This window comes from Alexandromys fortis, unplaced genomic scaffold, assembly GCF_014885135.2.
Source record: "Alexandromys fortis isolate MF-2015 unplaced genomic scaffold, M_Fortis_MF-2015_v1.1 scaffold_56, whole genome shotgun sequence".
Classification (NCBI taxonomy): Eukaryota; Metazoa; Chordata; class Mammalia; order Rodentia; family Cricetidae; genus Alexandromys; species Alexandromys fortis.
The window spans coordinates 8,811,240-8,833,293 of NW_026067935.1; the positions used below are offsets into that span (position 1 = coordinate 8,811,240).

General features: G+C 46.1%; 1 protein-coding gene across 1 annotated transcript in view; it reads left to right on the top strand.

Annotated features, from left to right (window-relative positions):
• The window catches only part of LOC126504349 (diacylglycerol kinase gamma-like), a 70,403-nt gene that overhangs the window by 37,818 nt on the left and 10,531 nt on the right, over positions 1-22,054 (top strand). The window contains exons 2-3 of the mRNA XM_050146647.1: positions 5,744-6,054; positions 17,990-18,066. Of these exons, the coding sequence (XP_050002604.1) occupies positions 5,988-6,054; positions 17,990-18,066 (144 nt within the window). The 5' untranslated portion in view covers positions 5,744-5,987. The remainder of the gene's footprint in view (positions 1-5,743; positions 6,055-17,989; positions 18,067-22,054) is intronic.

Consider the following 22,054-nt stretch of genomic DNA (forward strand, 5'->3'; position numbering starts at 1 on the left):
CTCAGCTGCTCTCCGTGACCCCTTCCTGCCTCATTCTAACACATTACCAAGTTTGGCTGCCAGGATGAGATACAGCCATGGCTACCTTGTGCCACAGTGTCTGTGTGCTTGTCCTGGGGAAATATTCCCAGAAGATTCCTCTTTAATGATACTGATCTCTTCTTAACCACAGCTGATTTCTCAGCCCCGGCTAGTGAGTTATCAATTTTTCCACTGAAGCAAAGATTTTACTTCAGTCATGCTGGCTTCTTGTCCATCACAGCTGATTCTTCAACTCTGACTGATCAAAACCACACATTCTTATTTCAAAATATCTCACAAGGGACTGGAGAGATGGCTCAGCAGTTCAGAGCATCGGTTTCTCTTCCAGAAGACCCAGCACCCATATGGCAGCTTATAACACCAGTTACAGTTACCTCTCATGGCCTCTCCTGGCATCCCTGGGCACTGAATGTACAGGGTGCACAGACATACATGCAGGCAAAACACACAAACACATAAGGTAAAATTAAGATTTTTTTAAAGCACATGAATGACACTGATAGAGTCTTGCTTCCCTCTGGATCTTCACAAGCCTTGCCTAAATCATCGCCATCTCTTTCCATGTTCCTATCCTCCATGCTCCCGCAATAGCTCATTAAGCCCTGGACACTCCTCAGTGACTTTTCCATGTCAAAGTTCCAAGTCCTTCCACGGTCTTCCCAAAAACATCATGGTCAGATACCCCATAAATCCGGTCCCAATTTCTGTCTTAGTCAGGGTTTCTGTTGCTATGATGAAACACCATGACCAAAAGCAGCCTGGGAAGGAAAGGGTTATTCCATCTTACAACTTTTGGGTCCCTCTTCATCACTTGGGGAAGTCAGGGTAGGAACTCAAAGTAGGAACCTGGAGTCAGGAACTGAAGCAGAGGTTATGGAGGAGAGCTGCTTACTGGCTTGCTTCCCACGGTTTGCTCAGCGGGCTTTCCTATAAAACCTAGGACCTTCAGTCCAGGGGAGTACAGCCTACAATGAGCTAAGCCCTCCCTCATCAATTATTAATCAAGAAAATGCCCCACAGGCCTGTCTGCCAGCCAATCTGGTGGGGACATTTTCTTAATGGAGATTACCTTTCCGGATAACTATAACTTGTCTCAAGATGATTTTTAAAAACATAACCAAGACAGATAGACAAATAGGCAGACCTGCAAGTATTCACTAGCTCTGCCTTTGATACAACAGAGAAATTATGACACACCTCAGTGAACATACTTACTGTCCAAACCTCCCCTTCAAGTGTCCTTCATGCAAAGGAGTCAGGCTCCATGGAGAACTAGGACTGATGAAATCAAGATGAACTAGAAAAGTTTAGTAGCACCAGAAACTAAAAATGTACTCAAATAATGCAGATATATGTTTACAAAACAGAAACCACTTGGAATGAGCTTCTACTGTTCAGATCTGGGACAATCTGAGAATCCAAACAAAAGAACCCAAGGAGTGAAATAAGAACCTATGACTATAATTAAAATTATTATATTCTAATTCATTGTGCATTTTGACTTAATATATAATCATTTACTACTTATAGAAATGTATTTATATAGTAATTTATTCATACTAACATATACTATGGTATATATTACTATCTAGTATATGTAAACACTGTGTGCACTGATATAAATAAATTCCTACATCTGCTGCTATAGATGATGACAAATAATTGGGGAAGGCTCTTCCTACTATAAACTCTTGATTAATATAAAATGAACAATTAAATTATAAAACCATTATCCTCATAATCATCTAGTCAAGAGTTACTGCTGGGCGCTGAAACCAGTGGATAAAATTTTGATGAGTAGTTACCAGATTACGGTAACCTAGAGCAGAATGAGATCAAGTTCAGAAACCTGAGGCACACGTGGAACCTTCTCCCAGCCGCTGTCAGCTGATCTCAGGCCATCTTGCTAAGCGCTGTATCTGAAACAGAGTGAAAACCTTTCATTCATATATTTTTTTCACTGACAATTTCACACCTTTACATAATGCAGTTTGATCAGATTACCCTGTCATATCTCTCCTTATGTCCTTTGACGCCCTGCGTGCCAACAAGTCTCCCTCTTACTTTCATGACTACTTTCTGTGACCACTGGGCTTAATTAGAGTTGCTTGAATGACAAAAATGAAGGGTTAGTTCCTGGAGCATGGGCAACGTGCCAGGAAAGACACCAATGAAGAAAACGACTCTCGCTCCCCCAGCAGACATTAACTGCCAATAGTCCCTTCATCTAGCACTGACTTATGGCTATAAACATAAATATTTAGAAGGTAGTTTGACAGCATGGTCATTGTCTTGGGGGCTCCTGTGGCCTCCCTGACCAGTAATGCATAAAGAAGTGGCATCCTACACCTGGCACTGGCTACTCCCTAATAACCTGTGACTTCTGGGAACAGTAATATTCACTATGAAAGATACCTCCATTCAAACTTCCTTTTATTATTTTTTTGTTGTTGTTGATTATGTGTATGTGCATGGGTGGAAGCCATGAGGGCAGCTGAGTGTTGGCTCTCTCCTTCCAGTTCATCCTCAGGACTCGCAGCAAATGCTGTCTCTTGCTGAGCCCTCCCCAGTTAACCCTTCCCTCCCCCAGCATTCACCCCCCCTTTCATATCAGGTGTTGAGAACAGTTTTTGTTGAATATGGCTGCACTGCAGGAATTGTATTGGAGGAAGAGGATTATATGTATATTGACCCAATCATGACATCTGATACATTTTCCCCAGTTGTATCCTTTTCAAACAGGAAAAAAATTCCAGAATTGAGAAAATCATCTAGAAAAATTGTCAAATAATCAATAAGAGGCAGAACCCAGAACTCAGAGCCTTGCCTTCTGTTTTTTGTCTGTTTGTTTTTGGTTTTGGTTTTTGGATTTTCAGAGCACCTTTTCTCTGTAGCTTTGGAGACTATCCTGGAAGCAGCTCTTGTAGATCAGGCTGGCCTCGAACTCACAGAGATATGCCTGAGTGCTGGGACTAAAGGCATGGCACCACCATCACCTGGTCACTGCCTTCTGATCTTGCAGTCAGCATTGTTCTAAGTTGCTGTGTGGCTCTGAGTCCTCTTAGAATGCTGGGCTTCCGAGGTGTGCAGAGTAACGAAGCCACAGAGCCATTGGTCCGTTTTCTGTTTTGTGTTGTTTGAGGCAGCTTTTAATCTCACACTCACACTCCTGCCTTAGCCTCTGGATCCTGGGATCGTAGGCAGGGCCTACCACATAAGGCTTCCAGAAGCATTCTTCAGCAAACGCGTTGGTGGTTCCTGCTTTTTGTTTGGTTTGTTTTCACCCGATTTACTAAGCACTTAGCTTCCTTTTCCTCATCTATTAAATAGAGACAGCAACACAGTCATGTGTTATGGGGACCGGTTCTGAGAACTCAGATCTTAGATGATCTCATCACTGTGCAGACCCAGAGCTGGATGGTGCGGGTCGGTTTCTTAAGTGCCCGCCCTAGAACACAGCCATTGCTCGTCTCTATTGACAGAGTGTTATGTGCATGCCTGTGTGTGCTATGCTTGCCTATGACTGACACGTGGTAGATTATTTCTTTACAATCTTCACTACAGATAAGTGTGCGATGTACTGAGATAATGCAACATGAAAGCTAGACTGTTTGAGTTCCACTGTAATCTCTCGGGACCACCACTGGATATTCAGTCTATGTAGCATGCACATAACTGTCCTTAACATACATGCAATATGAGTACTAGATTGGTCACGTGTTAAAGCACATGACACAGTATCAAATGAGCCTCCTTTAAGGGAAGCAGTGGTAATTGTTCAGCTCACTAGCAGGATTTTAAAAGCCGTTGCTTGCTTTTGACTGCCCATCGGGGACTAGAGCCTCCAGAGGTCCCAGGAAAGACTCGTGTGTAGGCAATCGAACACCCTGAAGGATTTTATTAGCAGGAGAGCTGTGATCTGGGCGGCCATGGGCAAGAGCAGAGCAGGGGAGAGAGCAATCACTGGTGAGGGGAGGAGCAGCAGGAGGACATGCCAGGCTCTGGGTTTGGGAGAGGACTGTGGTAGGGAGGAGGGAGCATAGGACAGACAGCACAGCCCAGACTGCTGGCTGGATTGAACAGGAGGGAAGGTGGAGAGTTTAGACTGGGCCTCAGCCTGTGGCCTGCTCCCTGACTCTTCGGAGTGATGGCAGTATGGCTGAGAAGCAGGAGGAAGGCACTGGCAGATGCTGGCCAGAGGGAATTCGGAATATCTAAGAGATGGTTGAGGAGTCTGAACATCTCTGGACATTGAGATCTAGACTGCGGATCGGCTCAGTGCTAGGGAGTCACTGAAGCCATGCAGGAATAGAGTTCCATAGGGAATGGATGCAGGCTGAGGAGATACAACAGTGCTCAGAGCTGGCAAAGGAAGGTGAAGGAGTCCAAGGGCAGCAGCTGTCATGAAGACGTGAGATTCGAGATGTGTTTGCTGCCAGGAAACAGGATGTACCCCAAGAGAACGGAGCTCAGAGGGATTGGGAAAGACCTGTGAGTTTTGAATTTGTGACCTTCAGAGGAGCAGATGTTGAAAATGAATCCAGACTGACTTATTAGAAAAGAGAGATCACTGTGAATGAGTCCAGAGATGCAGGCAGCTCAGCCCCTGGCCACCTCACACCACCGTTCTTTCTTATGGTGGTAGACTGTCAGTCCAGTGGGATAGTTCGGCCCTCCAGAGCAGGCCTGCACCAGCCATGACTACACACTACAGTAGGGAATCTTACATGTGTATCCCTTTTGGGACCTCCTTCCTGTATTGCTAACACACTTGGGCCTCCTCAGACGGGCCTTGAAGTTAGTCCCAGAGTAGACCATACAGCATTAGCCCCCAGCTTTATCCTTTTGTAGTATTAGAACCAGTTTCTTTCCATACCCTCCCATCACACCGAAGGTTTTCCAACTTGTTTCTATCCTTGACCCAGAATAAAATAGTCCGATATGTGCAGTGTGCACATGTGGATATAACTTAAAGAAAAGTCACATGAGATGTAACTTACTGCCGTAAGAACACTTGTGTTTCCGACATTCTCCCTTTACACTCTAATCTGTCTCATTCTTTAGATGCTGCTCCCAGCCTACTGTGTTCATTTTGTCACTCATAAACTGACTTAATGAAACCTACTGGGCTACGAAAGGTTAAAAGGGAAAGGCCTCAGTGTCCTTGACCCCCATCTCCCTTTGCCCCGGAAGCCGTACCTCGAGGCTGACAGGACCTCCCCTAAAAGCCTCTTAGTGCCACTGAGAGCTGCTCCAGTACAACTGGTGGCTAGCCTGGGGCTGATGTGAATTTCCACAGTGGCCACCGGTGTGCAGTTAGAAGCTGTATACTGGACATCAACGAAGGTGGAAGGCTCCCCTTTCAAGCCAGCTGCATAGGCTACTGTTCCAGGAGGATTCTGGGGACATCTAACAGCTGGAAGCATTTTCATTTTGTGCCTCTTGGACCTAATAGCCCCAGTATGAGAAGTATGGCCAGCCTATCACATGGGCCAGGTTCCCCTCGCCATTCAACGGGACAGTGGAGCGGGGCTGCCATGTGCTGGCTTTTGTTTCCTTCTCAGCTCTCCCTGAAGGTAGACTACACCCTCAAGAAACACTAAATCATTGCCTACTTCAACAGAGACTACATTAGGATCCACCCTTCCCCCCCTGCCACCCCCAGCATCTTATTCACAATGACTTGTCTACTTTCATTCAGGAATTGCCAGGATTCGGGATTGGCCTGGGCTACAGCATGACGATGTTGCCCGAGGAGTAGCAGAAGTCTTTGTCAGCTGCCAAGAGCAATCCACCACTGTCATCAACACTTGAGTGCCCAGAAGTCTTCCGAAGGCCTGATCTACCGCCTATCTGCAATGAGCCAGGCCCTGAGCTGGGCCTCGGCTTCTCCCTGGTGAACAGAACTCCACCTGTGGCCTCGGGCAATCACGCTTAGCTGAAAGATGAGTGAAGGACGATGGGTCTCTCTCTCCTCAGAAGAATTTGACCAACTCCAGAAATACGCTGAATGTAAGTGCTGCCATTCACAGACGCGCGGGATGAGGCTTTTCCTCTTCTGGGAGATGAGTTCCTCCGGGGGGTGGAATTATTGCAGAACCCTGGAGAAGAGGCTCAGCAGCTACAGTCACTTGATAAACACAGAATTAGGGCTTTCAGTATAAAAACACAATCCCTCCTACGCTCTTGTGAATAATCCACACTCACTACAGAATTTGGAGTGCACACTGGGGAAAAGAAGGCCGGTTTTAAAGCCCCCAGTGCGCTCAGCCAGCCCTGCACAACCCACAGCTGTGAATGGCTGAGTCCTTCACCTTCCTTCCCAGGCCTATGTGGTCCTCTTAACAAGATCCTAGTGTTTTCTCGGGCCCTTAACTACAGTTCTAAAGGACAACAGGTGCATGGTAAGGGTGTCCCACGGTCACTCACATCAATCCATTCTTGTGTTTTGAAATCAGAGACTGAGTTTGAATATGTAACTCTCGATTTTGTTCTGAAAAGGCCCAGGATTTCATCTGATGTCACAGCTTACCACCCCTGAGCCTCCACATCCTTCCCTGTGACGTCATAGTTTATCATCCCTGAGCCTCTACATTCTCCCCTGTGATGTCACAGCTTACCATCCCTGAGACTCCACATTCTCCCCTATGACGTCACAGCCTACCACCTTTTAGGCTCCACATCCTCCCCTGTGACGTCACAGTTTACCACCCTTGAACCTCACATCCTCCCCTGTGATGTCACAGCTTATGACCCCTTAGCCTCCACATCCTCCCCTATGACGTCACAGCCTACCACCTTTTAGGCTCCACATTCTCCCCCTGTGATGTCACAGCTTACCACTCCTGAGCCTCCACATCCTCCTCTCACCTCTGTGACATCACATCTTACCGCCCCTGAGCCTCCACATCCTTCTTGGTATAATGAGAGGAATGGACCAGGGCCTGGGGGATGACTTGGTTGGTAAGGTACCTGCAGCCGGTACGAGGACCTGAGTTTGGATCCCCAGCATCTGTGTGAAAAAGGCAAGAAGGGAAACTCAGGTGCTGTGGCAGACACCTGTAATCCTAGCTCTGGGAAGAGAGAGAGGGAGATCTCTGCAACCCATTGGCCAGCCAGTCTGCATGAACCAGCAAGCACCAGGTTCAGGGACTGACTCAAATTTTAAAAAAAGGGAATGTGGAGAGTGACTGGGGAAGATAGCTGATATTGACTTCAGGCCTCCATGTGCACACATACACATATATGTATGCTTATACAGCTACACACACACACACACGAGTGGACATAACCCTGAGTTCTTATTCCGATTTAATGATGTGTGGCTTCATCCATCCCCAAGGCCGATGGGAGCCCGTGGTGTACTGGCCAGTCTTGCTGCTGCTGTTCTGGAACCCCTTCTAACCTCACTGGGTTCACAGAAATTATGCAGTGTTGACAGAGAACAAGGGCAAATTCAATTTCTCTCAGCCTGCACTACAGATGAAAAGCAGCACAAACACAGGGCCTGTCCTGTGGGGGGCAGAGTCCTGTTAAGCAGTCTCATCTGTGCTCGAGACACGAGTAGAGCACAGCTCAAAGACTCAGAAACACAACGCGCCCTCGAACCTCTGGCTAACAAGGCACATAAAGGCCCCAGGAGCTGAAAGAGAGGGAAGAAGTATGGTAGCCATCTGGAACACAGTGGAACACAGTGTGGGTGATTAGATAACAGAAATCGGTTGGCTCACAGCTGTGGAGGCCCCAAGTCCAAAACCAAGACTTTGGCAAGTTGGCTTTTCTGTGGGCTAGAAAGAATGGCCTCTCCTCGGCTTGTGCCCACAGCTTGTTCCTAGCTGGGTTCTCCCCCAGTCTCCTCCCATGGCATGTGTGTGTATGAGCGTGTGTGTGTGTGTGTGCCCAAATTTCTCGCTTTTATAAGGATACAGTGTTAATGAACTGGATCCATCCCACTCCAGCATGACCTCATCTTAACTGCTTAGATCTACAATAGCCCTATCTAAGGTCACATGTTGAGAGTCTAAGGCTTGTAACGCATAAGTAGGGGACCACACTGAAGCCACAGGAGAAGATCTAGTGGAGTGAACTCTAAGCCAAGTCAGAGGGTCCAGAGGGACAAGGTGAGCAGAGAGTTAGGCAGAGATCTGGACTGGATGGGGAGAAAGAGCAGAAGGATAAGGAGGGACAGAACTCACATCAAGCCGGCTTTTCATGTCAACGTGTGGGCCTTAAGCCAAGTTGGTGAGCTACAGAGCTGTGAATCTGGAGGCTGTCTATAGAGCAGCTCACATCAGGAAGCTGCCAGGCCATGAGTCAGGGTCTTGGTTGGTATAAAATCTAGTCTGAATCAAGGAATAAGATTATAGGGCGGAATTCAAGCCAGTTTGGGGGAAGTGTGATGAATATGTTATCCACATACATAGAGCAAAAGGAAGTCAATGGAGGTCCCTCAAAACTGAGCTCTGAATGTGGCAAATGGGGGACCACAGGGTTGGTGGAGACAGTTTGGGATGGTGAGGATCAAGGTAACAATGGCACACTCGCTTACACATCTGTGTGTGCCAGGCTCTTAGGAACCAACGAAGAGGAGGATGCACTTCCTGTCTTCACCAGGGAAGAGATTGGACTCAAACAATGACATCTCCATGTGACAGGTGTTAAGAAGGCTGGGTTGGCCTTGCAAGGTTCAGTCCTACCCAGGTGGGATGTCCTAGCACTTAGGCACAGGCTGAGAGTCTTATGGAGTGTGGGAGGAGTTGGAGAAAGAACCAGAATCCCTTGCCAGAATTCTCCTGGGAGAGATTCCAGCACATAGAGGTCTGAGTAGAACTCAGGGTTAGGCTACGGTCTGACCTGGGATTCCTATATAAACAACAACAGGGGGGGAAATGAAAGAATAAAGACACATTAAAGATTAGGAGGTAGAAGGGGGTAGAGAGAAGTTTAGGGCATGTCCTCCTTCAAGGAGGACAAAGGGTCAGAAGACAGGAGAACTAGAAGAATAACCAGCTTAAAAAGAGCCCAGGGCGGGTGGGGAATGTTGATGCACACCTGTGGATCCGAGCACAGAATGCCGGACCAAGTGCTCCAGTAATGCTGTGCAAACAGGAAAGGGGGGAAAAACATGAAATTCTTGGAAAATGATTAATCCTTAGAGGAAACCTTGAGAAAGTCGCTTCCACCAATTTTAGGTGCATTCTGGTATTCAGTAAGATCGCATTGCCATAGCAACCAACTCTTCCAAAACCACATAAACAGGAGCCTTACAATAGCAAAATGATGAAGGACACAGCCCAAGAACTGGGATCTTTGGGGGCTAAGGAGGAGGTGTGCTCCACTCGTCTTACATAAATGTGCACCTTCTCTGGAGGCCTTTGATAGGAGAAGCTCTCTTAAAGTTGCTCCTAGGACAGCGATTCAAGTCTATGCCATAATCAGTCATGCATGAACATATGTCTATACTTGATGGTAAGGCAACAGCAAAGGATGTTTATTGAGAATCTAATGTGGTGGTAAGAATTTTTTATTATAAGATAAAGGCAAACTGTTGTCCTAGCTCTCAGGAAATAGCAGCAGAAAGATGGCAAGATGGAAGCCACTTTGGGCTACAGAGTTGATTTCAGGCCAGAATGGAATATCACCTGCCATGGTGTAATGAAGAAGCAAATGGAATGCCGGTTTCATTTGTTTCAGTTAGGCTTCAAGAAATTAAATAAAAATGTCTTTTAGAGATAGTCAATCCAATATAGGATAGATAGATGATAGATTAGATAGAGAGAAGATAGATAGATAGATGATAGATAGATAGATAGATAGATAGATAGATAGATAGATAGATAGATAGATAGAGACTGGTATCAATTTTTTTATTTATTAAAGACTTCTGTCTCTTCCCCACCGCCGCCTCCCCTTTCCCTCCCCCTCTCCCAATCAAGTCCCCCTCCCTCGTCAGCCCAAAGAGCAATCAGGGTTCTTTGCCCTGTGGGAAGTCCAAGGACCACCCACCTCCATCCAGGTCTAGTAAGGTGAGCATCTAAACTGCCTAGGCTCCCACAAAGCCAATACGTGCAGTAGGATCAAAAACCCATTGCCATTGTTCTTGAGGTCTCAGTAGTCCTCATTGTCCGCTATGTTCAGCGAGACCGGTTTTAACCCAGGCTTTATCAGACCCAGGCCAGCTGGCCTTGGTATGTTCCCGATAGAACATCCCCATTGTCTCAGTGTGTGGGTGCACCCCTCACGGTCCTGAGTTCCTTGCTCGTGCTGTCTCTCCTTCTGCTCCTGATTTGGACCTTGAGATTACAGTCTGGTGCTCCAATGTGGGTCTCTGTCTCTGTCTCCTTTCATCGCCTGATGAAGGTTAATATTCAGGAGGATGCCTATATGTTTTTCTTTGGGTTCTCTTTCTTATTTAGCTTCTCTAAGAACCCGAATTATAGGCTCAATGTCCTTTATTTATGGCTAGAAACCAAATATGAGTGAGTACATCCCATGTTCCTCTTTTTGGGTCTGGCTTACCTCACTCAGGATAGTGTTTTCTATTTCCATCCATTTGCCTGCAAACTTCAAGAAGTCCTTGTTTTTTACTGCTGAGTAGTACTCTAATATGTATATATTCCATACTTTCTTCATCCATTCTTCAATTGAAGGACATCTAGGTTGTTTCCAGGTTCTGGCTATTACAAACAATGCTGCTATGAACATAGTAGAGCATATACTTTTGTTGTATGATAAGGCCTCTCTTGGGTATATTCCCAAGTGTGATATTGCTGGGTCCATGGGTAGGTTGATCCCGAATTTCCTGAGGAACCTCCACACTGCTTTCCAGAGTGGTTGCACAAGTTTGCATTCCCACCAGCAATGGATGAGTGTACCCCTTTCTCCACAACCTCTCCAGCAAAGGCTATCATTGGTGTTTTTGATTTTAGCCATTCTGACAGGTGTAAGATGGTATCTTAAAGTTGTCTTGATTTGCGTTTCCCTGATCACTAAGGAAGTTGAGCATGACCTTAGGTGTCTTTTGGCCATTTGAACTTCTTCTGTTGAGAGATCTCTGTTCAGCTCAGTGCCCCATTTTATAATTGGGTTGATTAGCCTTTTACAGTCTAGTTTCTTGAGTTCTTTATATATTTTGGAGATCAGACCTTTGTCTGATGCGGGGTTGGTGAAGATCTTCTCCCAGTCAGTGGGTTGCCTTTCTGTCTTAGCGACAGTGTCCTTTGCTTAACAGAAGCTTCTCAGTCTCAGGAGGTCCCATTTATTCAATGAGGCCCTTACTGTCTGTGCTGCTGGGGTTATAAGTAGGAAGTGGTCTCCTGTGCCCTCGTGTTGTAGAGTACTTCCCACTTTCTCTTCTATCAGGTTCAGTGTGTTCAGACTGATATTGAGGTCTTTAATCCACTTGGACTTGAGTTTTGTGCATGGTGATAGAGACTGGTATCAATTTAATCAGAACAAAAAAGTTGAGTACATTTGAAGACAGTGAACCCATCCACTGTGCTTTCAGAAAGTGTGTTTTGTTAGAATTAGATCACAGCAAAGTGTGCAACTCCAAGCTGCAGGTACAGTTCCAAACTTTTCCGTGTTCCTCATGGCGTTGGAGAACATGTGCAGGCTAGAGTTGTAGGACAATGTAAGGCCTAAATAGGCATTGGCAGTACCCTGCTGTCTGTAATGCTAGCCAGCAGGGCATGGCTGCAAATGCTTATGCAGTCCCGCCCTGCAGAAAGCCTATTTAGTCCCTTCCAGCTTAGAAGGGAGACGCCCACTGGATGTCTTTTCACCTCCATCTCATTAAGCTCAGCCTCTTCTCCCCCTGTGAGGATTAGGAATTTGCCTACACAGCCTCACAGAGTGTGTGACTAGGGAGAAATCTCTTTAGAACAATGGCACTTGAAATTTAGTAACCCTTGAATCTTCTACACAGCTGTTCAAATGTAGATGAACTTTTTCATCAGGACCACCAGCTCCCAAATAATGACATGGAGACTTCTTATTAATTATGGAAGCTTGACCTTAGCTTAGGCTTGTTCCATTAGCTCTTATAATTTAAATTAACCCATATCTTTTAATCTACATTCTTTTAGGTGGCTCTTTACTGCCCATCCTGCTTCCTCAACATCTGTCTAGCAATTTCCCCTTTCTTCTTCCCAGAGCTCTCTCTGTCTGGAAGTCCCGCCTATATCTCCTGCCTAGCTACTGGCCATCTAACTTTTTATTAAACCAATTACAGTGATACATCTTCATACAGTGTAAAGGAATATTCTGCAATGTTCCCTGCCTAGGCCGAGGGCCATTTGATCATAATCTGTAGGTCTGGGACCCACTCATCAGTATTTCCTAAGCACTCCATATGATTCCAACATGCAACCCAAGTTAAGAACCATTGACCCATCACTTCCCCCCTAGAATATAGGACACAAGGCACAGCCATGACCACCCCAACTGATCCCTTTTCTAGTCTTCATTCCTTCAATAAGCTTTTATTAAACATCTTGTCTATGGGCTTCATGCTGGGAACAATCTGTGAGCGGGTAAGGAGGTACAGTTGGGAGAATGTGTGTATAAAAGTGAGTCAGTACCTGCCCCTGAGCTTCTCTACACATCTCCCATCCTTTTCCATGGCCTGATTCTTCCTCACTGAAGAGACTGTGTGGGCTCCTGGCCCTGGGATTTCTATGGTAACATCATCCTCTCTCCTCCAGCCCCAGCAGAAAGTACTGCTCTGGTTGTTTGGCTTATTCATGCATCTTTGGCTTTGGCTCCTGGGAAGAGTTACATGGTTTATCTGTACATCCCAGCCACCCTCTGGTGTCCCCTGACTCTACCACTCTTCCATTGGGAATCATCTACAGTCATTTCAGTGTATAAAATACATCTGCCTGGCCTCCACCTCATGGTCTCTTTTGAGTTGTGAGAGGTAACCCTGAGCTATTAGTCCATCAACAGGAGTATTGCTTGAGGCTTATTCACCCAAAGTGATATCATCCAACATGACTGTAATTGTTGTCATCATGAGCCTTGGTCCAGATCTACAGGGTGAGAACCCAAATTTATCCCAGATCCCAGGCAATTCCTGTGCTCAGTACAATTCAAGAAACTCCTAGGGATCTCTGAGGAATGGGAAGTTTGGCACCTTCAAATTTCATTTCTGTATATGAGTTTTCAGATTGACTTTTGAAGTGATCATTCATGGTCACTTCCAAGTTTAACAACTGTGTTCACAACTAGAAGATAGCCTATAAACTTCGCAGTTCTGATCCAGATGGTGGGGCTGATGTTCTGCTGTCAACACAAGTCTCTGATTGATCAGCGTGCTCTCACAGAGAGCATCCCTGCCCCACACCCATGTGGCAAATGCTCTGTGAACAAAACCCATTCCCTTTTTTATAAATAGGCTTTAATTTTTCTTAAGTGCTAGGAACAGATGTTTAGTTTGGGTTCCTGGCTCACAAAACATAAGGGATAATCATGGATTAAGAGTTTTTCTAGAGCAGTTGTAACAGCTAGTGTCCTCTCACTGAGGGGAGTTGATGTGGGATTCCCCTCTGTATGCTATGAATACCATTGGTTAAATAAAGAAACTGGATTGGCCTGATAGGGTAGATAGGTAGAGAAAACTAAACTGAATGCTGGGAGAAGGAAGGCTGAGTTTAGGAAAGAAGCCGTGGAGCCCCACCAGAGACAGACACCAGAATTTTAGCCTGTAAGCCAGTCATGTGGCGATACACAGATTAATATAAATGGGTTAAATTAATATGTAAGAGTCAATAAGAAGCTAGAGCTAATGGACCAAGCAGTGATTTAATTAATGCAGTTTCTGTGTGGTTATTTCTGGGCTGAGCATTCGAGAACAAACAAGCGGCCTCCTTCCAACAGGGAGCCTTCCTCACACCTGACTCGGAGAGGATCTGTCTGTTTGTGGTCCAGCCAATCTGCATTTATACAATATATATTGTATAATATTATATATATATATATATATATATATATATATATGCCCAGCTTTGCCAAACAGCTGGATAATTTGACCTGTTGCATGAAGTTCTTTGGTACTGGTCACTTAAACAATGAAAATTACCTGGCATACTAACTTCAGACTCGTCACAGTTGTGAGCTTTTTTTTTTTTAATTTTAAATAATTATCCAACAAGAGCAACTACTTCTTCGGTAGTCTTTGCTTGGAAGAATATAACCAGATGGGAGAGCAGTGATCCTCAGCACAGCTCACATTTTAATCCACCAGAAAGCTTTCCATTGTCTTATTTGCTGAGACTCCCAATAGATGTTGCCTTAATAGAGTTTGAGAGCGGATTTTAGTCCGGATGGGAGTCGCCCAGTTGACGCTAACATGCAGCCAGACTTCAGAACCACAGTTCTAGAGTTTCAAAGGTTCAATCTTCTGACTTAGTGTTCATCTACTGGGTAAAGCTGACAGCCATGATGTAATTACTCAGATATATTAAAAAAGGAAAAGGCATGGTAACACACACCCTTAATCCCAGCACTCAGGAGGTAGAGGCAGGTGGATCTCTGTGAGTTTGAGGTCAACCTGGTTGACAGAGTGAGTTCCAGGACAACTAGGGCTACACAGAGAAACCCTATCTAAAAAAAAAAAAAAAAGAAAAGAAAAAAGGAAAGGAAAAGTATATGGAAAATAGAGTATGGACCCACTTCTGCGTCCTCTTCTCTAACATCAGGATAAGTATTACATCAGACAGTAGTGCTGAGCATTTGGAAGAGATGTAGCAATTGAGATAGTGCACATCATTTGACCAGCTCACAATGAATGAAAAGTGTGCCAGACTGATAGACGTGACACTGTTCTCTACACTGAGAAATGCAACTTTACATCCTCTGAGTCTGCAACGGTACCATGACACAGGGTGCAACAAGGGAGTTCTCTGCTGAGCTTACGCTCTTGAGCCCCCAATAATGACTGAAATAAAGTGAGGGTTGTCCCATAGGAGCCTCTCATTGTAACATCTCCTTCCTCTCAGAAGAAGAAATCTCCTGAGAGGAAGCAGTCAGAACGTGTCAGAGGATGTCAAGAGAAAATAATGTTCCCCACAATTGAGAATTGCGTTGTTTCTGTTTTTAAGAAGTGTTGTTGCCCTCGGTTTATAAAAGCCCTGTCCTGGCTAATTTTATATCAACCTGATACAAGCTAGGATTATCTACCAGAGAGGGAACCTCAACTGAGAAAAAATGTCTCTATTAGATTGGCCTGTAGACAAGTGTGTGGGGCACACTTGATTAATAATTGATGTGGGAGGGCCCAGCCTACTGTGGGTGGTGCCATCCCTGGGCTGGTGCTCCTGGGTGTTAGAAGAAAGCAAACTGAGTAAGCAGCATTCTTTCATGGTCTCTACATCAGTTCCTGCCTTGAGATCTGGCCCCGACTTCCTTTAGTGGTAAAGTGTGACTGATCTGGCAGTGTAAGCCAACTAATAAACCCTTTTCTCTCCAAGCTGCTGATGGTCATGGTCTTTATCACAGCACTAGGAAGCTAACTAAACAAGCCCCCATGCGACAAATTGAATTCATTGGTGAGGAGGAATACTCTGATGGGAAATTAGTCAGAAATACTTTCGGTTGTTGGAGACGTTTATTTTCCTTTAATTTTAGGTTATTTATTAAGAATATTAGGTAGTTTTCTCATTTTTCTCTTAAGTTTCACATCTCATTAAGTGTGAAATTTGGTAAGTAGGCATGTATGGCTGTATTGCATTCAAGTATACAAAAGGATTTGGAAATAGAACCGTAACACTGGAGATCAAAGTATTTCTGCTGAGGTAAACTTGGAAGTTTGTAAACTATGGAAATACTGCCAAAGAGTATGCATCCCATTGAAATTAATCCTCGAGTCCCAATCAAAATACCACCTTTATATTGCCCTTGCAGAAGGCACACTAGGCTACCCACTTTTCAGACTTGCATTGTTTAGGTCTGGGCACTTTAGTTGAGCTAAAAAGCATGCCACTGAAACATATCATAAAATATAGGATCTCCCCAGGTGATACAACTGCATATGAGAATTAAAATATGCATATGAGAATGACTGAGCTCTGGCCTACTTCTCAGACCCCAGTGAGGCCCAGAAACAGCCGTCACCTGGACCTCAGTGTCATACTGACGTTATCCCTTGCTCATTCGGTGCCATCCCTGTCCCCACAGCAATCACACGTTACCATGTGCTCACAACTATTTGCTCAGCGATAGTGAAAAATGATGAGGGAAAGAACTCAGACTTTTGACCTGGTCTATACCTTAAAGCTCTTGCTCTTGAGAAAGTCATTTCATTTTTATGAATTTTAACTTCATCATTTGTAGACTGAAAGAATTATCCCCGTATTTGTACAGAATTACTAGACTAAGGTTAATGAGAATCCACAGATAAATATCCCCACTAGGAGCTGTTGGCATCACTGGCCACTCAACCCTCTCCCCGACCAGGGCTTTCTGCTATGCCTTGCAACATCGTACTAGCCACACCGTGCTCTCTGAATTAAAAGGAAGCAACCCAAATTGTTGGCATCTGCTGCCTTGCGCTCACTGAGCTATTAGCCTTGCAGCATCTGCTTTGGGTTTCAGAAAGAAATTGCCATTTTTAGGCAAGAGCAGCATTTTCATATAGCATTTCAAAACGCTTCAATCCTGCAATGATTATAACTTCTGCTTGATAGACTCTAGTCAGCAAAACCACAGAGAACAGCCCAGCCTGTGAAGGATCTTCACTCAGATGTTTAAATAGAAGCAATAATGAAGCTTGAAGAAGCTTTTAATTACCCAGAATTCCTGGAGGCAGGGGAAGCACTGGTCATAGAAACACTAGTTTCCTTCGCGGTCTACTGTGCTGAATCACACATGCACACTTGACGCATTTCTGTGACAATTGCTAAGTCTTTTTGTTCTCAGTTCTTACAAAATTCCCACGAAGCAGCAAGCCGTGTTTTCCCTGTGTTTCTGGATATTTTTTTAAGACTGATTTTTGTTTCATGTGTGTGAGCGTTTTGCCTGCACGTGGCCTGTATCCTTAAGTGTTGAGCCATCTCTCCAGCCACTTCTGAACAATTTTCTATAGGTAGCGCGATTTTTAAGTCATCGTGCCCCCTCTGAGTCCCCTAAATATCTATTTCCCATTTGGTGCAAATGTCTCCTGAGGGGAGCATTGAGGAGGAAGTGCAGAGGTCAGAGAGATGCAATTTCCAGGGAAAGTCCCCACTGTCAGAATACAGTAGAGCAGCCTTGTACTATTAAACCAGCCAGGTTAATTGTAGGACATAATTGAGGTTAATTGTTTGTGTCAGGATGAATAACTTAATTCTTTCCATCAAGATGGAAAATAAAGACAAGGGGACCCAGCTGTCAGGATCCCAGAGCCGGAAGACACCACTGTTTCAGCACCAAGGGCAGAACCTTGCCTGCTCTTCCCCCTGGATGTGACTAATAAAGCTGCCTTATGGCTGGCTTTTTATTTGCTTTGTTGTTGTTTTAAAGGGGATCTGTTTGCATTTGTTTATTTGACATAGAGTTGGGGAGGTGGCTCTAAGGGTAGAGGCTAAAAACCTGAATTCGTCCCCAGCACCCACATCAAGTAGCTCACAACCACCTGTAACTGTAGCTCCAGGGGATCTCTCCTCTCTCTCTCTCTCTCTCTCTCTCTCTCTCTCTCTCTCTCTCTCTCTCTCTCTCTCTCACACACACACACACACACACACACACACACACAGTTAAAATAAAAAATAAATCTTTTTTTAAAATAAAGATAGTTCCGACAGCAAAAGAGAGAGAAGGCTGGGAAATGTGGAAGGATGTGAGGGGAGACAGGACGCCTCTTCACGTGGCCCTGAAGGGCTGCTCCATCTTACCTTGGTTAGATAGAATTTGTCTAGCCTGGGCTTCATTAGCCACCTACCCGTGTTTTACATTTGAACTGTCTCTCCAGATTCCTCCAAGAAAATAAAAGATGTGCTGACTGAATTTAATGAAGGTGGAAGCCTCAAGCAATGCGACACACACAAGGTAAGACTATTTCCATTTCAAGTCTCTTTTTAAAAAAAGATTCTGTGTCCTAGCCATTCCCCACTGGCATCTCAACTTGCCTTGAAGACCTTGCTCTGAGACCTGTGTCACCCCAGGTCTCAAGCGAGCCATCCATGCCATCTGTGTGTCGTCATCCTCCCCACCCCACCTCCCGTGTTCTTTCACACGCCTACGCTGTCCTACAAGACTCCATCACACCCCTTTTGCTCTCACTCCTCCCCAGATCCTCATTCTCAGTGAACACTGAGAAGACAGAAGCAAAACTCCGAGGCAGGGTCCCTCGCTCCTGTGCCCCTACCCCGGCCACTGTGGCCACTGTGGGTGAGCCGGCTGTGCTCCCAGTCTGCCCCTCTTCCTCCTGTGTGTGGATTACTGGTAGGCGCTGCTGAATCAAGACCCCTCCCAGCCTCCCCCCATTCTCCCTGTTCCTGTCTTCCACATCAGTCTGCCTATACACATTAGATTTTTCCCAGCAACACAAATGGTGCTGGTTCTCTGCTATTACACTTTGTCTATATACAACACCTCCATGTTCTCTTCTGCTTTTTCCAGAACCCTTCAAGCAGTGTGTAACTCCCGTTCCTTCACTGATACCACTAGTGAAGACACCATGTGCCTGAACCCCATAGTGATGTTATTCAATGGTGCTGGAGGCAACTTGTCAAATCTCCTTCATCTTCCTCATTTGGTTTCAGAACGCCGCACCCGGAGATTTTTTTTTTCTCTTTCCCCTGAACTTGACATTTTTACCCTTGAAGAGACATCTCAAACTTCTGAGCTAAACTGATGACCCTCATCTTCCCCCCGTAAAACATGTTTCTCTATCAGTCCATCCATGACAACTTGATGAGCGACTGGTTAAGAACTTGGGTGATTAACCTAAGAGTAGGTAATTGTCATTGACTTATCTCTTGCTCTCGCTGCCCCACGCAATTCAGCAGGAAACCCCACCACTTCTATGGTTCAGATAGATCCACGTGGTGCTTCCCGCCTGCCTCCATGACCTGACTCATCACTCCTGCACCCTGCTCAGACCACTGTAGTCTCCTCACTGGGCTCTCTGCCCATTCTCTTGTCCTTTGAAGCTCACTCTTCACACGGATCCTGGGCAGTTTGTTAAAACATATGCTTACGCTGTCACCCTCCCATGCCCCCACCCCATCTCTACTCAGGGCAATCTAACTTCCTCTGCTCTCTAGCTTTAGTTTTGCCGACTTCCCCTTCTCCGGTCCTTCCCGTCATGGTAGCCTCCTGGATGCTCTTAGACATCTCCCGGTACCACTTGGCTTGCTCTTCTTTTCCCGGGACATCCTTTAGCACATCCATGTCCTTTGTTCCCTCACTGTGGTGGTCTGAAGGAAAATGCCCCCCAAAGGGAGTGGTATTATTAGGAGGTGTGGCCTTGTTGAAGTAGGCAAAGCCTTGTTGGAGGAGGTGTGTCACTGGAGGGTGGGGGAGCTTTGAGTCCCCTTTGCTTAAGCTTCACTCAGGGAGACCCTCAGACCACTTCCTGTTGCCTGTATGCGAGATGTAGGACTCTCAGATCCTTCTATAGCAAGTGTCTGCCTGCGTGTCACCATGTCCCACCATGATGACATTGAACCGAGTCTCTGCACTGTATGCCAGCCACCACAATGAACTGTTTCTCTTTGGAAGAGTTGTCATGATCATGGCGTCTCTTCACAGCAATAGAAAGCTGCCTGAGACATTCACCTCCTTCAGGTTGATGCTCAAACCGCCACCCTGGTGATTGTCACCTTCTTCTTTCACACTTCCCCTTCTGGGGCCCGGCTCTGTTTTTCTCAGCACTTCCCACCATCTATCTGGCTAACTAATTTACTTCATTAATTCTCTGCCTCGCTCACTAGAATAGATTTGCTCAGGGCTGTGTCTCCAGTGCCCAGCCAGACTTTGAGTCACGTGGTTTGGGGCTAGCCTTTAACCTCCGCCATCACCACACAGTATGAGCTTGTACAATATTTCCTTGAGGCTTAGTCCCCTCATCTGTGGACAGAAGCTACTGAGACTATTAAAAGTTTGAAGTGAATGAATTAAAAGAAAAAATACAAAATATTGAATACGTTATAGGACATGTGATTATTTCCTTTCTATGCCCCTTCCCACAATGCCATATCCCTTGCTCCCTTTCCCCTGCTCCTGGGTCATTTTACAAAGACTTACTAGAGAAAAGTAGCAGCCCAGCAAAGCTAAGTTAGGAAGAGGCTGCCATTCACTCGCCAAGGCCTTCTCCACTGGCTCCCAGGAAGAATCAACAGAGACTGTGTTCTCTAGGTCCACCTGAGAAGGGCTGGGGATAAAACACCAATCCCTGGGAGGAAGAACGGGAGAGGGGTTGGCAGACCGGAGGGGAGCACACCACTTCAAAGGGCATTCCTGAGGAGAAGCCGTGCAGAGCAGCAAAGAACACACTGCCCCACACCTCCCACCTCCAACTCCAAAAACAGGGAATGAAGGGCTGGCAGGGGGTTGGTAATCAGCTTGTCTGCCTGGGGGCTGATGTGTGGGAGGGGAACAATTTGGTCAGGGCCACCACTGCTGTGAAGGCCGAGAGGCACTTTCAGAAGCAGGGAGCCTGTCTGTCCTAAGTGTGCAGCCGCCTTCACACCCCTCAGGGTTGACCCCCTCTCTTTGTATGCCTGGCCCTGCTGCAGCCTGGGGGAGCTCTGCCTCTCTCTCACACAGCTCGCCTGACTTCTGCTAAGTGTAATGTCATGGCACGGGGTTGGGGAAACAAGAAGGGTTTTGTTTCTCTTGAGCTTGGCGGCTTCCTGTCACCAAAATGTCTTAGCGAGGAGTTAGCTGCCAGCAGGGGCAGGTTCCTAGAGAATCTAGAAGCTGGAGTAGGAAGGAGGGGAATTTGCAGAGGGTCAGCTCTGGCCGTGATGAATACGATGGACCAAACATGCCCTTGCTTTCATCTCTAAGTGATCCTCTGGAGAGAACGGCAGTGACAGCTAGGGAGTGAAGAAAGCCCAGCGGAACAGAAAAGGTGGTGGGTGGCTGGGTAGCATGGAGATACACTGAGCACAAGTTCTAGCTCAGCCGTATGCACGATGACCTGGATCAGGCTTTTAAGACATGTGCCCTATTCTCCACCGTTGCCTCCTGCCTGGGGCACAGCAGTTTCTCCAGCTTCCCTTCACCCTTCTAGACCTGGAGCAGAATTAGCAAGCCCTCCTGAAACAGGTTACAGCAATAACGATTACCTGCAGGTTGCTTCATGGGTTTGCAGGCTCCAGAGAGAGCATGGATGATGAAGGTGTCTGAGGAAGGTGATGGTTTCTTCCCAGTGTGCCTCCTACTGGCTGGCATCTAGTTGGGTATAATCCTCCAATCCTCCTTAACTCAGTCACGCACTAAACATCTGGTAAGCAGTCACTGTTCTCGGCCAGGGCTTGTACAGAACTGTCTAACTTATATATCTCTTTCAGAGGAGCACATGATCAGTCTCTCTTGACCCCTGAACTTGTGGTGCTCGGAGGGAGTGACTGGGAGCACTGTACCAGCCCAGTGACCTGTGACAGAAACAGTCACAGATGAGTATGCCAAAGATCCGGCTTCTGGTTCATGCCACCCCTAGTGGGCAGGGACAAGTCATGGAATGTCCTGAGCACCAGTAGCATAAGCAGGCCCAGGTCCTCTGAGGATTTTCTTTTTTTTTTTTTTTTCTTGGTTTTTCGAGACAGGGTTTCTCTGTGGCTTTGGAGCCTGTCCTGGAACTAGCTCTGTAGACCAGGCTGGTCTCGAACTCACAGAGATCCGCCTGCCTCTGCCTCCCGAGTGCTGGGATTAAAGGCGTGCACCACCATCGCCCGGCCCTCTGAGGATTTTCTGATTTGAGTGTTCCGTGTTGGTTCTAGGCCATTCTATCTTCCAGAGGATGCGGGAGTGAGATCATGAATGGATAGGCATGAATTCGGTCATCATTTCTTCCTAAGGTCTCACA